This window comes from Panthera uncia (genome assembly GCF_023721935.1).
Source record: "Panthera uncia isolate 11264 chromosome B2 unlocalized genomic scaffold, Puncia_PCG_1.0 HiC_scaffold_24, whole genome shotgun sequence".
NCBI classification, from domain to species: Eukaryota; Metazoa; Chordata; class Mammalia; order Carnivora; family Felidae; genus Panthera; species Panthera uncia.
In genome coordinates, this window is record NW_026057580.1 from 103,372,409 (window position 1) to 103,392,279 (window position 19,871).

Sequence of the window (19,871 nt, forward strand, 5' to 3'; positions counted from 1 at the left end):
ATGTTGTGAGAATTAACCGAGGTGATCTATGTTCTCTCTGTATCTATTTGTATAGTTTTTTTTTTTTTTTTATTAAATTTTTTTTTTTTTAACGTTTATTTATTTTTTAGACAGAGAGAGACAGAGCATGAGCAGGGGAGGGGCAGAGAGAGAGAGAGACACGGAATCTGAAACAGGCTCCAGGCTCTGAGCTCTCAGCACAGACCCTGACGCGGGGCTCGAACTCACGGACCGTGAGGTCATGACCTGAGCCGAAGTCGGATGCTCAACCGACCGAGCCACCCAGGCGCCCCAATTTGTATAGTTTTTTAAGTGAACTCAAGTAGCTCTGTCTTCAGAATTGCAATTTTTATTCCCTCTATTTTCATCTGTTTGCCCGGAAGCGGCTGGCTGCTTCCGGCGAGGCTGGCATTTTAGGAAAGCTTCTTCACGAGTGCTGCCTAGCCTGCCATGGAACCCATCTGTACCCTGGCGACGGTTGTTGGGTGCTTTTTCAGGGAGGGGGGCACAGGTGGACCTTTTTCTTCCTTTCTGCTTCAGGATTCAGGTTGTCCTGAGAGGACACATTTTAATAGAATGGCAGAACTTGAAAAAAATCTTGAATATTTAGGGGCATCTGGGTGGCTCAGTCACTTAAGCCTCCGACTTCGGCTCGGGTCATGATCTCACGGTTTGTGAGTTCGAGCCCTGTGTCGGGCTCTGTGCTGACAGCTCAGAGCCTGGAGCCTGGAGCCTGCTTGGGATTCTGTGTCTCCCTCTCTCTCTGCCCCTCCCCCACTTGCACTCTTTCTCTCTCTCTCCTTCAAAAGTGGATAAACATTTTTAAAAATTTTTTTTAAAAATCTTGAATATTTAGCTGTGAATTAGCATTGTTCTTTTCTGTCACCTTTGCTCTTTCCTTTTTCTCCACTTCCTGTTTTCCCAGGTATCCCCCTTCCCAAGTATCGAAGTGGTTTCTTGCACATAATGGTTTTCTTGCCTATACCTTAATTAGGAAAAATGTCACATATGAGCCTAGCTGTCTGGTTTCTAGATATAATAAGATGCTTTGTCCTTCGCCTTAATTGTAGCACGCTGGAGTGCTGAGCCACTGGGGGCTGCTTGGAGTCTGTGTGAACCATCTTCCCGACAAACAGAACATGCTTTGAGTGTATTTTTGTTACCGTCTTTCATTAATGTGACTTGATTTATTTTTGATTTGGAGCTATGACAGGTTTTCTTTTTCATTGCTTCTCTAATTTGAGACTTGAAGTAAAATTACTTTGTGCAGTAAATGGTTTGCAATATGTTTACCCTTTCTTCTCCTCTCCGTCCTCCCCCTCCTCCCCCTCCCCCCCTCCTCCTCTTCCTTCTTCTTCCATAGCAGTTACTAGATAAAGTGGGAAATAGGACGTGGGGGTAGAATATGGATTAGTTTTTTGGAAATGCTAAGTCTGAAATGGGTTTTGTAGCCAAATAGCCTGGGAATAAGTGATATTAAAGAAAAGAAGGGGCACCTGGGTGGCTCAGCCAGTTAAGTATCAGACTTTGGCTCAGGTCATGATCTCATGGTTTGTGAGTTTGAGCCCTGCATCGAGCTCAGTGCTGTCAGTCCAGAACCTTCTTTGGAGCCCTGGTCCTCCTCTCTCTCTCTGCCCCTCTCTGACTCACACCCTCTCTCTCTCAAAAATAAATATACATTAAAAGAAAAGAAAAAGAAAACCTAACTTTGTTATTTGACTGAATCCAGCTACTTTCACCAAATTGGTTTCTGTGTATAGATCTTTAGGTTATGGTCAGCAAGGGGACAATTTTAGTATGGTAGTCAAGGGTGCATACTCTCTGTCCAGACCTGCTGGGTTTGAATCTGCCTCTATTAATTCCACACTGTGTACCTTGGAACAAGCTATTCAACCTCCCTATTTGCCCAACTGTGAAATGGGAATAATGCAGCTGTGTACCTATGTTATAGGGTCCTTGCGATGAGCAAATGAGACGATTATACATATACCTTCAATTGTACAGTGTGGAACCTGTCACCAAGTAAGCACGATATTATAGAAATCTATAAATACCCACTTAAAGCATAAATATTCTGCTGGTTTGTGGATTATAGCTTTCATGATTGCTGTGGTAACTTAGACATTTCGCATTTGAAAGGGAGTGATTTTTTTTTTTTTTATGAGTTTTCTTGGACTCTTAGCAAGCAACCGTGGCTGATGTTAGTTATAAATTTCGGTTGGATTTTCTATACTACAGTTAGCCCTAAAATTATAAAAAGGAAAATGAGTTGGTGAAAATGGGTATATAAATTCGACTTTATTGCTCTACCTTGGCAGAAAAGAAATAGAATGGAAAGAAATAGAATACAAAAATTTTATTTTGTATTTTGTCTTAGGACTTCAGGCAAGTTCAGTGTTCAGAAAAGTGCTTCCAAATGTCACGGTAGAGTCATTACAAACCTCTGTGTTTGTTTCTACTGGAGTCATCAAGCTGGGGAATTTCTTTAGAGGAGTAAGTAAAGCAGAAAAGTTTCAGTGATTTATGTAAAATCTCATGTTGACGCGAACATTTATAAGCCTATTGACTTTAAGCATCTCAAAAAGCTAAAGAGATGTGCTATGGTGTAATACTCACTTTTTGGCTCTTCACCCATTTCTCAAGTTTTGGGTGGTTTTGCTTGCCAACTTTAAGTGGTCCCTTCTGATCAGGTCAAAGAGATTCTTCAGGCTTTTGAAGAAGACTGGTTGTCAAAATTTGATGAGCTAACTCGGGCAGGTTAAATATAATTTTCTTCTTTGATATAGATGGACTCAGAAGTTCACGGCTGGGCTCTCCAGTAACTAACGTGCAGGTGCAGTGGTGCAGCTGTATATGCCGAACTTGGGAAACAGGTATCCCAGACAGCACGTGATGCCCAGCATTTGGCCTGTTATGATCTTGAGTTGAGGTGGCTCTTCTGTGGAGTAGGGAGGAGCCGTCTCACTCTCTGGCTCCTTCTCTGGCTCACAGGCAGGTCCGGTCACCCTCCGGTGAACATGGATGCCTGCCCCTTTGTCTCCTCCCCCACTTCATTCCCTTTATGACCACAGGGTGTGATTCGCCATAGCTTGCGTTTTGGGGACATCAGTTTTACACATGTGTTGGGCTTCTTTCTGCCAAAGATGTGTATGAGGGACCCTTGTTTTGCCCGGGGGCTCTCACCCCCAGGTTGGGTCTGTTTTCTCCACTGGAAAGAAAGGCTCCTTTGGGGCAGTCACGACACCAGTTTATTCATTATTGTATCTCAGAGCACACAGGTGCACACGGCAGGTGCCCCAGAGGATTTGTGAATGAGTTAACGGAGGAATGAATTTATGTCTTTGAGCAAACCAAAGCTGGGCACACATGGGCCAGCAGGGAGACACGTGGTCAAGGAGTTACGGTCTTGACTCATCTACCAGAGGTGGGAACGGCTGATTCCCCTTTCATACCTTTGATCCCTTGGCTGGGCACCCGGCAACTTCTGTTAGCTGATGGTACCACCCATGGCTGGGTGTCGGCCGTCACATTTTGCTGCAGGCCTTTCCCCTTTTTAATTCCAGATTCCCAGGGACGCCTGGGTGGCTCAGTCAGTTGAGTGTCTGACTCTTGATTTCAGCTCAGGTCATGATCCTAGGGTCGTGGGATCGAGCCCCGTGTCGGGCTTCATGTTGAGCATGGAGCCTGCTTAAGATTCTCTTCTCTTTCTCTCTCTTTCTCTTTCTCCTTCTGCCCCTCTCCCCTTCTTGCACTCTCTCTTTCTAAAATACAAAAAAATGCTAAAAAAAAGAAAACCATCCCTAGCAAGTCAGATGATGGATTATGTTCCAAATGTGATGGGTTTATTTTATTTCACTCTGATGGAAAACCAAAGATTCTACCACAGCACAGAGACCAGTATATCCAAAGGTCATGAAAAAGTGGTGTGGGGCAGGTAGGCTGTGATGTACAAGCTGGAGGCTCAGGTCGTTTCCTTTGTAACAGTCACTACAGTTTCCCTCATGAGCACATTTAAAATAACACTGAGGAGAGGCACCTGGGTGGCTCAGTTCATTAAACGTCCGGCTTTGGCTCAGGTCATGATCTCGCAGTTCGTGAGTTCGAGCCCCAGGTCACGCTCTGTGCTGACAGCTCCGAGCCTGGAGCCTGCTTCGGATTCTGTGTCTCCCTTGCTCTCTGCCCCTCCCCAGCTCATGCTCTGTCTCTCTCTGTCTCTCAAAAATAAATAAACATTAAAAAAAATTCAAATAGAAATAAAAATAAAATAAAATAACACAGTGGAAATCAACTGCAACGCGGCACAAGTATGACAACCTTCGGGCACGCCTTCAAGTTCCTTCCTTACAACGCACTTGCGATCTTTACACTTCAGTGTGGGGAGGATTACAATTCTTTGGAAGAATAAGAAGTTCACACTTTTGAAATTTCACGGAAGAATTTTAAGGCCAAAACATAGTGGGTTCTCTTCACCTCCAAGGACAAATCAGGTGCTTTCCTCAAAACCACAATAGGCTTCTCGTTCAAATCCCAGCCCAACCTCGTGGCCTCCTGCATTGACATTCTTTCTGTCCGTGAAAGCTGGTAGGATCAATTTGACTCCTGGTCCAAGGGTCTGAGTATAACCCAGTCCGGTCGGGCTCGTCTTATTTCCTGTAGCAGATAGAGAAGTTCTACAGTCCGGGTATTGTTACTGCCAGCCATCCAAGCAACGTTTATTGATGTTCCAATCTTCTCATTAACCTCCTGGCAGACAGACCCTCCAAATTCAGGGCCATCACTCACATGCATGTGCAGCTGGAAGTCGGCAGCTATGTAACCCAGGGCGACACCATTCTGTGGCAGTTTGGATCTGGCTGTGTCAAAACTCGTCTGAGAGCCAGCAAGGCAACCTCCAAAGCCAAAGATGGTCGGTCCAGAAAAATCTGCATCAACATTACTGCCGAGACTGAAACAATCCCATTTGTAGGAGGCCTTCAATTTCCCACTCTTCTTTCCTGGGTTCGGTGCAAATACGGTATGGAGAGTACGTTTCGACCCTTCAGCCAACTTATTCTGTGAAGCGATTTCCGTTCCAAGAGTATCGTCTGTGTTCCATTTCTGGGTGAAGGCAAGTCCGTAGCTACAGACCTTATACGTGGTCTCTAGGTTGCCTGACGTTTGCTCTGTGTCAGTGTAAGCATGACCAGAAGTAGAAAATTCCACTCCCCTACACGACTTAGTTCTCAGACCTACTTTGACTGAGCCAAATCCATAGCCTTTGTTGAAGTCATCTTTGGCAGCCTTCCCTAGGTCACAGTAAGTCGGTGTGTTACATATACCTCCAACCAGAGGGCTGGTCTCCACTCCACCAAGGCAACACTCCACCATTCCTAATTTCTAATGTATGTGTTCTTTTTTTAAAAAGTTGTTTTCATGTTTATTTATTTTGGAGAGAGAGAGAGAGAAAGAAAGAGCATGAGTGGGGAGGGGCAGAGAGAGAGAGGGAGACACAGAATCCGAAGCAGACTCTAGGTTCTGAACTGTCAGCACAGAGCCTGACGAAGGGCTCGAACCCAGGAACCATGAAATCATGACCTGAGCCAAAGTCAGATGCTTAACTGACTGAGCCACCCAGGCACCCCTCTAATGTATGTGTTCTTAACTTTCCTGCCTTTCAGTTTAGCTGGGGTGCTAGTTGACTTCTTTCCCCTTTCTCTCTCTCTCTTTTTTTCCTTCCTTCCTTCTTTTCTTTTCTTTCTTTCTTCCTTCCTTCCTTCCTTCCTTCCAATTTCCTGCCACTTTCCTTGCTTATGAAATGACAGCAACGGTGTGGCCTATCTTTTAGGGCGCTGTGAGGACACAGGGTGTGACCGCATGGGAAGCACTTGGGAGAGTGCCTCCAGGAGTCGGTCTGATCGCTGAGTCACCCGTACTGTCCTGTCCACATGCAGAGCTGCTCCTCCTGAGGCCCAGGCCATCTCTCCTTTACTCTCCGCCTTGCCGGCTACCTCGCTGCTTTCCTGACTTTGTTCAGCTTGCCAGGGGGCCCCTCCTCATGGCGTCCGTAGGAATTTTCTAGCAACAGTCCGCCGTATCCCTAGCACTTAGCTCAGTGTCTGACAAATAATGCATATCCATGAGTAACTGTTGGTTGGAAGATGCTGAGAGTCTGGCCTCACCTCCTCATGGGTGTGGGGCTGGCCTGTAGCCTCCTGTCTGTGATAGGAGCCTAATGACCATTTACAATTCCAGCTGCCAGTGACAGGTCAGCTCACGGTGTCGTTCCAGAATGGCTGGATTACGTCGCGGTCAGGAGCGATCAAAAATTTCAGTGGCTAAAAATAATGTCTTATTTCCCACTAATGCTGTGTATCCAGTGTTGACTGATGGGGGGTCCTGCTCTTTACTGTCACTCAGGGACCCAGACCCATGAGGCTCTGCCTAGAAACATGCTTCTATAACCAGCAGGGCAGGGCGAGGGCCCTGGGGAGGCACCCGTGGGCTCCTAAAGCTTCCACCGGAAAGGGCACACCTCACATCCGCCTCCTAGTCCACTGGCCCAGCAAGCCTCACTCCACGTCTTGCTTTTGGGGGAGCAGCACAGCACAGACCCACCTGGGACCTGGAAGGAACCACGAGAACACTTGTGAGATTTTGCAGGTAAAGGGAGTGCTGCCTGATTGTCACTGTCACTCTCTGAAAGGGTTGCTCCATGCCGCCCTCCATCCTCGGTTAATATAATTATTTTATTTAGTTAGGGACAAAAGGCATTAATCCCGGGGAGCTTAACAACTGGAGTTTTCCTTCATGACGGTCTTCCAAAGCTCTCAGGAACAATTTCCTCATCCACTTTGAAGGAAATAACCATCTGTCTGAAGAGAAAATGTCCCAAATAATCTAGAGCTGGGTTTCCAAGGGGGAGTGATTTACACGAAAAGCCCCTCAGTTAATCAGTTGTTCTGTTGAGACCCTTCATGTGTTCAGGGTTTATGGGGCCTTTAATCTTGGCTCATATGTGGACTGTCATTGTGCAGATAAGCTCCTGTTTTGATAATCTTTGTGGGAAGCCTAAATAAGCCTCTGGGGACTAGCCCCTCTGGGCTCAGCACTGAGCTAGGAGCTGGGGTTCCCCGGTTATATGGCAGAGTCACTCATAAACAAAGGGATGGCAGCTTGAGAGAAGGAGAAGTAAAGGGGAGTGTTGTGCCTGAGAATGAGGGGAGGAGATAGCAGGTTTGGGTGGGGGGGCTCCCCCAGAAGATTCTGGAAGGCTGAGAAATCAGCTAGCCTGAGGTAAGGAGGAGGGTGTGGTCCAGGAGATGGTTACAGGCCCTATGGCCGCAGGGGCTGGAGCCACGGAGGGGTTCCTACTGTGAGCACTTAGTGGGCCAAGTCGGGGAGTCAGAATTTTGAGATTAGTTGGAAGCCATTGAAGCAGAGGAATTGCGGTGGTCAGATTTGAATTTTATTTTATTTTATTTTATTTTATTTTACTGTTATAAAAGTTTATTTCACAAAGAAGTTCAATAGGAAAATGCGCACAACCTGATTTTTATTTTTTTTAATGTTTATTTATTTTTGAGAGAGAAGGCACAAGGAGGGGAGGGGCAGAGAGAGAGGGAGACCCAGAATCTGAAACAGGCTCCAGGCTCCGTGCTGTCAGCACAGAGCCTGACGTGGGGCTCGAGCTCACAAACTGTGAGATCATGACCTGAGCCGAAGGTGGACGCTTAACCACCTGAGCCACCCAGGTGCCCCTGACTTTTATATGATAATAAACAGGTGCTGTGGAAGGGAGCACTCTCTCTGGTGAACCCAGCCATGGTCTCTGCTCTAGCCAACGCTTCTGTCATGGCAATGCTCTTTCCTCTCTTTATCACCCTTCCCACATTGTTCTGTTGCCTACTGGTTGCCGTCCCCACGCGTTCATCCATCAAAAGACTCATAAAGGGACTGAATCCCCCTTGGCCTTGTCTGCCACCATTTAATTGTGACCGTAACTTCTTGCCCATAAATTTTTCCATCCCAGGAGGGGAGTTTTGCTTCCAGTGTCTGCTCAGCGAGCTCAAAGATGTCTCAAAACAAAATGCCTTGGATTTTTAAATTTAACTGATGCTCAATTTGTCCGTTCTTTTCTACATGCTTTACCTTTTGGTATGATTTACGTTGCCACGACTAATTACTCTCTGTAGTGTTTCTGTTTTAAACCGCAAGTTCTATTTCATACTGAATAACCACGTTTAAATCTGATCATTTCCAGTATTTTTTTTACCTACACAGAAAATTCAGCAATGTGGAAAAACTGACGTAGAATATTATACTCTATCGTGGATTCAGTCACAGCGGAGAGAGAGATCTATTTATTGTCAGGATTTATTTATTTCCTGAGGTGATTGCTACAATTTGTTGTCCTGTCAACATTTAACTTCGTGTGTGTGGATTTAAAGCGCTAAGGGTTTCTGATTTCGAACAGACGAATCTACTTCTGGTTTTGTCGGTTTTATGGTGAGATGATCTGGTTTTTTTGAATCTTTCTTCTTTCGGTGAGAGCTTAATCAGATGGTCAGACAAATGTTTATACCATTTCTGAAACTATGAGTTTTGTTCCTAAACGATTGAAGGCAGATTGGGATTTTGAGAAGACCCATGTGGCTGCTGTGTGGGCCACGCCGGCAGTGTTAAAGGTCAAGAGAGAGTGACATGGCCGGAGGGAGCCACATGGCCTGGGCCAAGGTGTTGGGGGTGGGGATGGGGGTGGGGTGGGCAGATACAGTGCCCTTTGGAGGTAGGATTGACAGGATTGCCCGGGGATGGGTGCGACGTCTCCCAGGAAGGCACATTTGCTCAGGGCCTGCTGTCCTGGTAGGCGGTGCACCTGGGAACCAAGAACGGAGATCAGAAGCCTGATGGGCGGTGAACAGAGCAAAAGGAGCTACCTTCTTCCGCGACGTTTCAGTTACCCTTTATTTCCTTGCTAAATTCCTATTCCTTGGAGTTAGTTTTTCTGGATGTAACCGAAATCAGTCCTCGAGGGTCTGTGCAATCCCTTTTCCTCAAAAGGGCCTGGTGAAGAGTGGCGCATTTAAAATGTTTTGTGTTCACTCCCCACCCCCCCTGGATTTCTTTCCGTTGACACAGTGCCCACTCAGATAGTGGTCATAATGCAATAGAGAAGATTTGCAGTGTTCTTTGATGACTTAATTGACATCCTCGTGCCATTTTTCACGGTCACTGTTATTGAATTTGAGGGGGACTCTGGTCTCTTGATTGGATAAGGAAGACACCTGGGTGTCCCTGATTGAATTTGGCAACGGTTCTAGTCTCCTTGTGGAGGATCCTTGCCCAAGTCTCATCTGCAATATATTATCAAACCATCTTTTATGTTGGAGGGATTTCTGGTGATGGCTGAGCTCATCGTGTCGATATTGATTGTTTTAGCTTTCCTTTCCATGGGGACGTTTTCTGACTCCACATTCTAGGCTGCTCTCATTTGGAACCTATAAAACCTTTCTTCAGACCAATATGGAAGGTTTTATTTTCCAGCACGCCTCTGGATAGAGTTTGAAAGCCACGGACACCTTAACATCAACAACCACAGCTTGAAATCTTAATTGTGGCTGATGCTATACTGAATCTAACGGCTGCCACCTCACCTCATCCTAGTTCACTGAATTGAATCACACAGATAGATCTGTTCTGCGTTGTAATCCTGACTCTCCTCCACACAGAGCACCTGCAGGAAAAAGCTGCAGGAAGCAGAAGGCCAAGAGGGTCACTGTTCAGCAAGGCCTTCCAGGCTCTTAGCCAGACCTTGGTTGCCCATTTCACTTGCAGGTTCAAGAGGGAAGAAAGACGGTTTTGGTTCAAACCACTGTCAGGTCAAGCTGCCTGACCCAGGACGAGGCCTATGACCTCTTGAAGTCTTCATTTCCTCAGTTGTAATAATGGCACCTGCTACAAGGGTTGAGATGAGAAGTAATTAAACTCTTTTTAAGTTTATTTATTTATTTTTGAGAGAGAGAAAGAGTGCACAAGCAGGGGAGGGGCAGAGAGAAAGAGAGAGAGAGAGAGAGAGAATCCCAAGCAGGCTTTGCACCTGATGCAGGGCCTGATCTCACAAACTGTTAGATCATGACCTGAGCTGAAGTCAAGAGTTGGTTAACCAACTGAACCACCCAGGCGTCCCTATGAAATTCTTGGTTATAAAAGTTATTGGCATCGTGCCTGGTACCGTGGTACTAATAAATATTAACTACTATTACCTTGAAGAAAAGAGGAATGTCTTACTCGAATTTGTACTTCTTGCCCAGACCTAGGACTGTACTTTGTGATAATCTGTGTTTTAGACAGGTGTCTTAAAGAAAATAAACACATTGGCTCGAAGTCACTCTTTCATAGGAGATTCATGGTTCAAGACTTTTTTTATTATTAATCAATGGACATAATAGTCCCTGCTCTGGAACTGATTTACTGATTCTTAGAGGGTGTAGGTCAGGTGGTTACAGAAGCAATCTTCTGGACAGAGGCCAGTAACCGTTAACAACTGCACAATAACACTTACGTTTTAAGCTCTGAAAACAAAGGCATCACTCAGGTATGATAAGGAATTTGGATCATGACTAATCTTTTCGCTGGCCTGGGTCTGTTGTTGACTTCCTCAGACTTACAGTAGCTCTTGGTGAAGCACTGACCATAAGGCAGACACTGTGTTAGGCAAAGGACATGCTATTGAATCCTTAGGACAGCCCAGTGAGAAAAGTTCTATTATTATTTATTCCCATTTTACGGATGAGGAAATCGAGGTACAGAGAGGTTGAGCTCACATGGCTAGTGATTGGCAGAGCTGGGACCAAAACTCTGGGCTGCTTGGCTTAATGTCTGTGTTCTTGACATACTCTTACTGCTCAAAGGTAAGAATGATGTTGGATTTGAATATTCCTTTGAGAGCAACTGTTTAGTGGGGCGATAACCATGGGCAAGGTGGTGCCTGGGGCCCAGCGGAAAGGAGCCCGCTTTCAGTGTCCAGCTACATGTCTCCAGCATTGCTGTCGTTTGTTGTGGAGGAAAAGAGAGGGCTAGCCGAACTTTCTTTTGTGTGGCTTCTGGTCTGTTGATCTCTTCTGAGAGATTTATTCATTCGCTCGTCCGTTCTTACCACTCTGCCTGGACGTACTGTAAACTCATGACGACCAATGACAGGCAGGCCCAGCACGTGCACGACGGTTGTCCCGTCTGTCCGCTCTGCCATTCTCCTAGATGGCAAATACATTCCTCCACACCTTCTCCACTGGCCTCACCTCAGCCGATGACCTTGCTTCCTGGTTTCCCACCGAGAAAATGGAGACAATTGGAGGGAACTTCCATGGGCTCCCAGTGCCCCGCACCCCCACCCCCCTGCCCCAGCAGCACCTGTGCCCACACACATCACTCATCTAGTGCGACAGACAAGCTGGCTGCGGCCCAAGAAAGGGACCGTCCCTGATGCAGTGGACTCTACCCTCTTGCCTACTCAGGGATATCATTCTGGTGATTCCTCCTCACTTTCCTGCATTATACATCCCCATCAGAGTATAAATGTGCTATTATTTCTTCATCCTTAAAAACAATCTGAAATCCTTTCTTGACCCCTCTTCCCCCTCTAGTTACAGCCCTTTCCCTTTCTTCAAAACTCCTTGAAAACGTTTCCTCTACAGTGCCTACCCCCCTTCTGCAGGGGATACATCCCGACACGTCTAGTGGATGCCTGGAGTTGTGTGTCGTTCCAAACCCTATAGGTACTACTTTTTTTCCTATACACACATGCCCGTGATACGGTTTAATTTACAAATTAGACATAGTAACGGGTCAACCACAACAACTCACAATGAAATAGGACAATTGTAACAACACGCTGGAATAAAAAGTCTGTGAAGGTGGTCGCTTTCTCTCACGGTATCTTATGTACTGCGCTCTCCCTTCTTCTGGCGATGGGGTGAGGTGATAACACGCCCGTGTGACGAGATGAAACAAAGGGAACGACGTAAGCGTTGTGAAATGGCGTTAGGTTGCTGTTGACCTGCTGCTGCTGGCTCAGAGGCTCATCTGCTTCCAGACTGCGGTGGAACACAGGTATTTGAAACAGCAGGTGGTGGGTGGGACGGCCGCATTCCTGAACACCAAATCCAGTCCCAGTCTCCCTTTGTGCCTTGAACGGACTCTGGGTTTCCGCCCCAGCACTGCTCCAAAGATGCTTTGTTAGGTAACCGTGACTCCCGTGTTGCTCAATCCAGTGGCCCAGTCTCAGTCGTTGTCCTACTTCTAGGGTTCAACGCAGTTGATCGTTCCCTCCTCCTTAAGTCATGTTCTCCTGGCTTCCCAGGCACCAAACTCTTCCCATTCCCTTTGCTGGCTCTCACACATCTTATTTCTACCCGTTGGAGGGCTCAGGGATTGGCCCTCAGACTCCTGTGTTTATTGTAGCATTATTTACAGTAGCCAATATATGGAAGCAACGTAAGTGCCCATTGACAGACCAATGGATAAAGACGATGTGGTACGTATGGATGTGTGTGTGTGTGTGTATTTATAAATATGTATCTATGTATCTATATCAATATCTGTATCTATATCTATAATGGAATATTACTCAGCCACGAACCAGAATGAAATCTTGCCATTTGCCCTCGACCCAGAGGGTATCGTGCTAAGTGAATTAAGCCAGAGAAAGACCGATACCAAAAACAAAACAAATGAACAATAACGAAAAACAAAACAGACTCATAGATACAGAGAACAATGCAGTGGTTGCCAGAGCTCGGTGGAGGGTGAGGTGAGGGGGAGATGGGCAAAAAGAAGGGGAATAGAAGGTACAGACTTCCCGTTATAAAATACATACATAAGGTGTAGGGATACAATGTATAGGAATATAGTTAGTCATAAGTAACAACTTTGTATGGTGACAAATGATAGCTGCACTTACCATGGTGATCACTTTGTAACGTATATAAATGTGGAGTCACTGTGTTGTACACCAGAGTATGTCGACCACACTTTAGTAAAAAAAAAAAAAATAAACAAATTGCTCGGTGGTAGAAATTTGCTGTTCCCCGGCATCTCACTGCGTAAAGGGGCAAGTGTGCTTGTTTAAGTACTCACGCACGTTGAATACGATTATTGACAAGCAATCTAAAGGTGAGATTGAGCCAGTTCATAAATATAATAATTGATCCAAGAGACTGTCTCACTGTCTCTCGATCGATGACGGCAAGAGTATAAGAGGAATTTACGTCTGCTTTCCGTGTGCATTTTCTTTGCTTCCACACCTCGGGCAGTTGCTGTTTATAGCCCTTCTTACAGATAGCCCTGCACAACCATCTTGTCTCCAATTCTGGGTCAATTTCAAGAGGAAATTAAGTATTCATGCAATTGTAGGAGTCCCTCTTATTCTTAACCTCAGTATTCTAGAAAAAGGTGCCTAATGGTAGCGGTAGGCCTACGCATTTTGTTTTGGTGAGAGCTTCGGTTTATTCACTTAATAAAAATTCACTGTGCATGTCTGTGGTCTGGATAGCCTGCTGTGTATGGAGGTTACAAAAATAAACAAAACACCGTCCCCGCCCTCAAGGAGCTCTTTGTGCGCTAGCCAAGGCCGACAGATACACATCTTGATGGGCTTTCATGTGCTAGTGATCATGATGACATTTAATGTGCCAGTGACTGCAGGGTTGTGCGAGGCCAGAGGACAGGACATCCAGGTACTAATGCAGCATCGGGTCATGGGCAGTGGTCAGCCCGCATGACCTTCACCTCATCTCCTCATCTCCTGACACGCGCTGATTACTGAGCACAGGAGACGTGAGGTGCTTCAGCTTGGTCCCTGTCTGGGCTGCAGAACCTGGCTCCGTGAGTGGAGAAATGGGATTCTCCTATTCTGGGCTATAGAGGCCGAGAACTATAGTTCTGGTAGACCTCCGCTTCCTAAATAGGAGTACCGCCAAGGCCTTCGAGAGGGAATCGTCGCAATATGCCGTCATTACGCGTGCTGAGCAGCTTGGAACAGCCTAGAGGCTGGCAAGGATTTATGGTGAATCGGGGTAATTGGGCAATCATAAATCTTCAACCCTGCTTGCCTTTATAACAACTGAATTAGCTCTAGCTAGCGCAAAGCGCCGTGGGGACTCAAAATAAATCATTTAGTCGGTCACTCCGCAGACAATTATGGAGTGCCCACTAGGTGTGAGGCATTCTACGTCCTCTCTCATTTATGTCCGTAGTTAACAGAGTAGCAGGGCATCAGATTCTTGAATCTAATTTCTGTTCCAAGGACTTATTTTGGTTTTTGTTTTTTTAACTTGCAAGGCTGTTTTGAGTAAGTCATCCTGGATCCAGATTATTCCCTGCCCAGAAGAAACTAAATAAAGATTTTGGGAAAGATTTGACCGTGCAGCACCTCTTTCCGGGAATAAAAAGACATCAGGGATTTGCACCCTTGTTATTTGCGACCATTTTTTTTTTTTTTTCCTTTGAAAAATGTATCCGTAGTTCAATCCATTCGTTTGTGGAAATTACAGATGGGGCCTGGCATCCCTTTCTTTCTGTGCGTCTGCCGTGACTCGTGATCTAAGACGGGTGTCGATTCCAGCAGCAAAAGGGACAGATGTAGGTGGGTCCTTGCTGTCTTCCTAGTTGAAGCGATTTTGTGACAGAGTCAGAATAACAGAACTGGAGTTTTCAGAATGTCTGGAATCGGATTGTGGGCTACTTGCCTGGAGTCGAAGGTGAAACTCTTCATGATGAGGGTCCACAGCATTCTGGAAGGTGAGAGTTTTCTCGGTTTGAGGAAGGTCTGGTTGCCGTCTCTTTCCCTCCCCACCCCCTTCCCCTAAACAGAACTGCCCACCCACCACGGGTGGAGGCCTGAGCTTCTGTGACTCGCTTTACCCTTTTACTTCCCAGACACATAAACTTAGCGGTAGGGGCGGGGGGCTCAAACCTCAGTCCAGGAAGGACCGTAGCCACGTTGGCAAGGATTACCTCCTGCACTTGCTTTCCCCGGGCCTCAGAGAGGTGGGGGATGGGGGAGCATGTTCTTGGGGAGGAAGAGGTCAGAAGAGCCCAGTGTAAGAGGCTCGGATGTGCCCTGTTGAGTTCAAGCAGGACCTGCCTCGGATCCAGTTCAAGTGAAGACTGACCTTCTGGTTCCTGGTGTTTGTCTAGGAAGTGATGCCGTGTGCCTGACTCCCAGAAGACGTGCCCGCGGATCGGTGGCTCCAGAGGGCCTTTGGCTTGCGTGTGGAAGGCACTGCGTGTTTGAGTTGCATTGACTGTTTACTGCTTGCCTGGGATCTGTGAGACTGGGGAGATGGTTGCGGGCAGCCCCAAAGTTCAAGGGTTGTTTTCTTGGTTGGCAGGCTGCCCACTGCCAGACTGTTAAGGGATATGTGGCCGTGGGTACCCAAGCGGCCAAAGCACAGCTCTCCGTCGTGGAGACAGTCTGGTTATGACAACCGTCCCCTGTGCCGCTGTCTATGAGGAGGAGGACCGGCTTTAGGGTTCTGTGTGCCCTGCTCTGGCGACACCGTGGCAGAAGACCTCCCTCCGCAGGGAGAGAAGGGCTGCTCCTTGGTGAGAGGCGGTGAACGGCTCAGTTCCCCGGCCAGAACTTTGTATTTCCTCGGCATTCCCGCTGGTCTTGCCTCATCCTGGGTTTTAAGACCTGTACGATTACAAACGCTGTGGAAATTTTTGTTTTTTTTTTCATTCGTCTTGAAAATGGAGGCCCCAGCAGGAGCTGAGGAACCCTCAGGTGAGCCCAGCAGTGCTGTCTGTTCACAGAGGGTCTAGGAGGAGCAGAGATGAGCAGGGGCCCAGCGACGATGGCCTTGGGCCGGGACTGGTCCCCGCGTGGCCCTCGATTGAGTCAGGATGGAGCAGCCGGCTCTCGCTCGTGTGGCTGAGCTCTGCTTCCACGGCGAGCAGCGTCCCACAGTGTTCCTTTGGGTGGCCACCATTTACCTTTGTCATGTGTCATGTTCCCCCACTGCGGGTGGGGGTCTCGGGTCTGGTTGACGGTGGAGTCCTCAGCACCTAGCCCGCGACCGTAGAATGAAGGTTCTACGAGGGGTGTGGGAATCGGTGGCCACGCGTGAGGAGTGGTTCTTCCCTTTTGCTGTCACCGTCTGTCATGGGAGGTCTCCCCTTTCTGCAAAGACATTCGAAACGGGAGCCGTGGTTTGCAAACTCTAACTGGTTTGTGAATCCTCTGTGGCGCCTGTTACCTATGGAGACTCTGAGCCCCTCCTCACGTGTCGGGGTCCAATGGTTGGCGGGGTGGGGGCAGTGCCCAGGGATCTGCACTTTCACAGGGGGCCGCCGGGCAGGCATTCTGTGAGTCACGACTTGAGAAACAGCACTTCCTGCTGCTAGCTGCGGAGAGCTCTGGAAACAGGCTCTCCAAGTGGGGAGTCAACAGTCAAAGAAGGAACTCTGGCTCGTTCCTGCTGCTTTGATCACACACCCGGAATTTTCCACAGCTTTGATTTCTTTTGTACCTCCCCGTCGAGTCCCGTGGGCACACTTACCATTCTCCTTGAGTACACTCTAAATATTCAGTGGCATGGTTGAAACCGGTTGACATTTGAAAAATGCAGCACTTCCGTAGGAGAACAGCAACCAAAAAATTACTAGACATACATTTAAAGATCAGTTAAGTCTCCAAGGTATCGGCTCTTAAGTAAACCGTGCTTGAGCCCCAGGAGGCTGGCACTGTATCACAGCCGCTTCTCAAGGCGTCAGGCTCCTGATTACCGGCTTCTGTGGAACAATTGGCCTTTTTTCCCTCCCCTGTAATTTTGAATCCTTCCCTATCCAAGACCCAGGTTTATCCTTGGCACCCGAGGGTAGATCTGCCCCATTCCTGTTCCCGGTCCGGGGAGCGCTCCCTTTCCCCTGCCGACTGGCAGGCAGTGGGTAGACGAGTACAGACACCGGTCCCCTGCCCAGACCCTGGCTGCCTGTCCCTTTGAATCACATCCTCAGGTGTGGATGGGGGCTCGTCTGTGAGACGCCCAGAGACGAGCGGTGTCTGAATCAGCCATCTCTGCAGCTCAGGCTTCCAGCTAGGGGGTTTAGCACGTTCTCTGGAAACGGTTAGTCATTTCCCACACTTGCCCTAAAACCCTGAGTCCATTCATGTGTATTCCACAGAGGGTGTGTTCGATGGAAAGTTGGACTCACCTCCTGGGTTCGAGATTGGTGGGTGCCTTGGCTACTCTTTGATTTTCCGTTTCTTATTTGAGAGAGCGAGCGAGCAAGCAAGCTCATGCAAGTGGGGAGGGGGGCTGAGGGAAAGTGAGAGAAGATCTTAAATCATGACGTGCGCCGAAACCAAGAGGCCGACGCTCAACCGACTGAGCCACCCGGGCGCCCCTTGGCCACTTCTGATACGTTGTGGTGCCTGAACCACGGCCGTGGAGCCGTGGCGGAAGGCTCTCTGGCTGAGGTCCAGCACCACTCAAAGGGTCCGAGTCCTCTGGCTGCTCCCAACGTCACTGCAATCAGCAGGGACAGACGTCTCGCTCAGCACTGCTGCATCCTGGAAGGAAGGCATGGAACGCACGTTGGCATAAAGCCGTATGTATTGGGGTCAGGTGGTCTGAGTTCGAAACTAAGCCCTCAGCCCCCCAGTCAGGGTGCTCACTCAAACACTTCTGTGAAGTGGCGGTGATGGTAATACCTACCTCAGTGAATTGCTCCTTTTTTAAACCCAAAAAACGATGAGTAAGGGCTTACTGTGTGCTGGGCACTGTGAAAGGCACGACGCAACGGACTTCCGGTTTAGGGAGGGAGACCGACAAATGTAAGATGGTGCCCGTGTGACACACGCACCCAAGAAGTGCATGGTATTAGGAGTGCAGTTTCAGGGGTTGGGAGGTTGACCTTGGCACGGGTGGGAGCACGAAGTTTTCCCTCAGGAAGTGATTGCTGACTTCAGATCGTGGGAAGACCACCCTGCGTACGTGCACGTGCAAAGGCCCCGTGGAGGCCTAAGTGGGGAGCATGTTGATGGATCGGGGCTGGGGGTGGTCAGGGAACGTTGGTTTTGAGAGGGATGCGAAGCCACGGAAAGGTCCTCAGCAGGGCAGTGACACCTTTGTGTTCTTAAAGCTGCTACAGAGGGATGGATGGACTGAGGGATGAAGACTTGGTGATGGATTGGATGAGGGGGGGCAGAGGGAGAAGAAGGGTCCGGGGCCAGGCGTTCTAGAATGGTCACACCACCTATGCAGAGCAGCACCCCTTACACGTAAATGCTTATGGCAACTGTTGTTAACTAAGACTGGAATCTGACCCAAGTCACTTGGGCCCATGTGCCCTGGGCCCTGCCCTCTGACCCCAGCGTGGCCCTTGGACCAAGAGTTCCCCTCTCCCATCCCCTCCCTACTGTGTGAGGGAAGTAATGAAAGGAACTTCTGGCACCTTCTCCTCCTCAGGCAGAATGTCTCGGTGGGTGGCCCTGAGCTCCCACCTTGTTCCTCAGAAGGTACCTGAATGGCAAGTACCCCCATACACCCCCCCGGCCCCCCCCCCCCCCCCCTCCCCTGTTGTTAAATCTAGTATTAGTCTGGTGTGTTTATTATGACTGATGAGCCAGCACTGACACGTTTTTGATAGGTGAGCTCCATAGTTTCCATTAGGGTTCACTCTTCGTGTTGTACGTTCCGGGGCATGTGTCTGCCATTACAGTGTCATACAGTTTCACGGCCCATAGATGCCCTGAGCTCCGCCTTTTCATCCCTCCCCGCCCTCCCCCAGCCCCTGGAAACCACTGATCTTTCCACTGACTCCATAGTTTTGCCTTTTCCAAAATGTCCTGTGGTTGGAACCATGCCGTATATAGGCCTCTTCAGATTGGGATTCTTTCACTTAGCAAAATGTGTACAAGGTTCCCCCATGGCTTTTTGAGTCTTGAGAGCTCATTTCAACAACAGTCTCGGTCTGTCTGCACCTGGAGGCCTCCGTATGGCCATTCCAACGTCTTTTCGGTGCCTGGCATCTCTTCCAAACGGCCGCTCCTCGTCTTCTCAGTCTCACTCTTTGGTGCACCTGTCGGCCCCGACCACATGTGGCCATAGCACATTTAGGAGCCTGCCCAAGATAGGAGATGGGAACACGTCCAGATGCGGTATTCTGCGTTCTGGAAACCCTACACCATGGTCACCCAGATTCCCATTGGCACGATTCGGTCATGAGTCGTGTGGTATGAGAGAGCTGCCTTGTGAGAGCTGAGCTGTCATAGGCACTTGCCTTTGTGGCACCCTGGGTCTGAGTGTTTCCAGCCTAAAGAGTTCTGCTTGGCCCCTGAGCAGTTTTCCTAAAAAGGTGGCTGTGGATCATCTTCTATCAAAGACCGTCTACGCCGTATTACTAAATAGATGGGAAGCAGGAGATAGCCGAGGGTGACCTCTTAGAGAGAGGCTGCACGGCCATTGCCTCTTATTCTCTTTGCGGGACACCAGCCCTCTCTTGGAACACCCTTTTATTCTCTCTCACTGTCCTTTTTGGCTGCCTGCAGCCCAGTAGCAATTTGAGCTCATTGCTGGGCCACCTCGTGCACGTCCTTGACCTGCCTGATCCCTCCTACCTTTTGTTTTAATGTACCTCTGAACGTGTGTTTCCACCAGCTCCCCCAGTACTGCCTGGGGAGCTTACAAGTGGTGTTCCCTGTGATGTGGGTGCTGCTGTGGGGGAGCTGGAGGTCTAGAGGGATCACACTGCTGTGAGTCAGCACAGGGAGCAGGAGGACGGCGGCCGTCTGTCCACTGAAGCCAGAACCTTTAAGGCATCAGTTATGACGAAGCCGAGAAGCTGGTCCTTGCCATCTTACGATCTGCCCCAGCTCTCACTTATTTTCA

General features: G+C 48.3%; 3 protein-coding genes across 4 annotated transcripts in view; 1 reads left to right on the forward strand and 2 right to left on the reverse strand.

Annotated features, from left to right (window-relative positions):
• The window catches only part of PPP1R14C (protein phosphatase 1 regulatory inhibitor subunit 14C), an 85,373-nt gene that overhangs the window by 26,642 nt on the left and 38,860 nt on the right, over window positions 1-19,871 (forward strand). The gene's annotated exons all lie outside the window — the stretch shown is intronic.
• On the reverse strand, window positions 4,241-6,271 carry LOC125938035 (voltage-dependent anion-selective channel protein 3-like). The gene is given in 2 exon segments (XM_049653071.1): window positions 4,241-4,680; window positions 4,683-6,271. Coding segments are annotated over 2 exon segments (882 nt in total). The 5' UTR covers window positions 5,368-6,271; the 3' UTR covers window positions 4,241-4,483.
• Window positions 6,442-10,049, reverse strand: LOC125938037 (small nuclear ribonucleoprotein G-like). The gene has a single exon (XM_049653075.1). The coding sequence runs from the start codon at window positions 8,001-8,003 to the stop codon at window positions 7,710-7,712; it is 294 nt and encodes a 97-aa protein (XP_049509032.1). The 5' UTR covers window positions 8,004-10,049; the 3' UTR covers window positions 6,442-7,709.

Bases quoted from the DNA above. Each gene is read 5' to 3' on its own strand.
- LOC125938037 (XM_049653075.1), bottom strand. From the start codon at position 8,003: ATGGAAAAATTTATGGGCAAGAAGTTACGGTCACAATTAAATGGTGGC.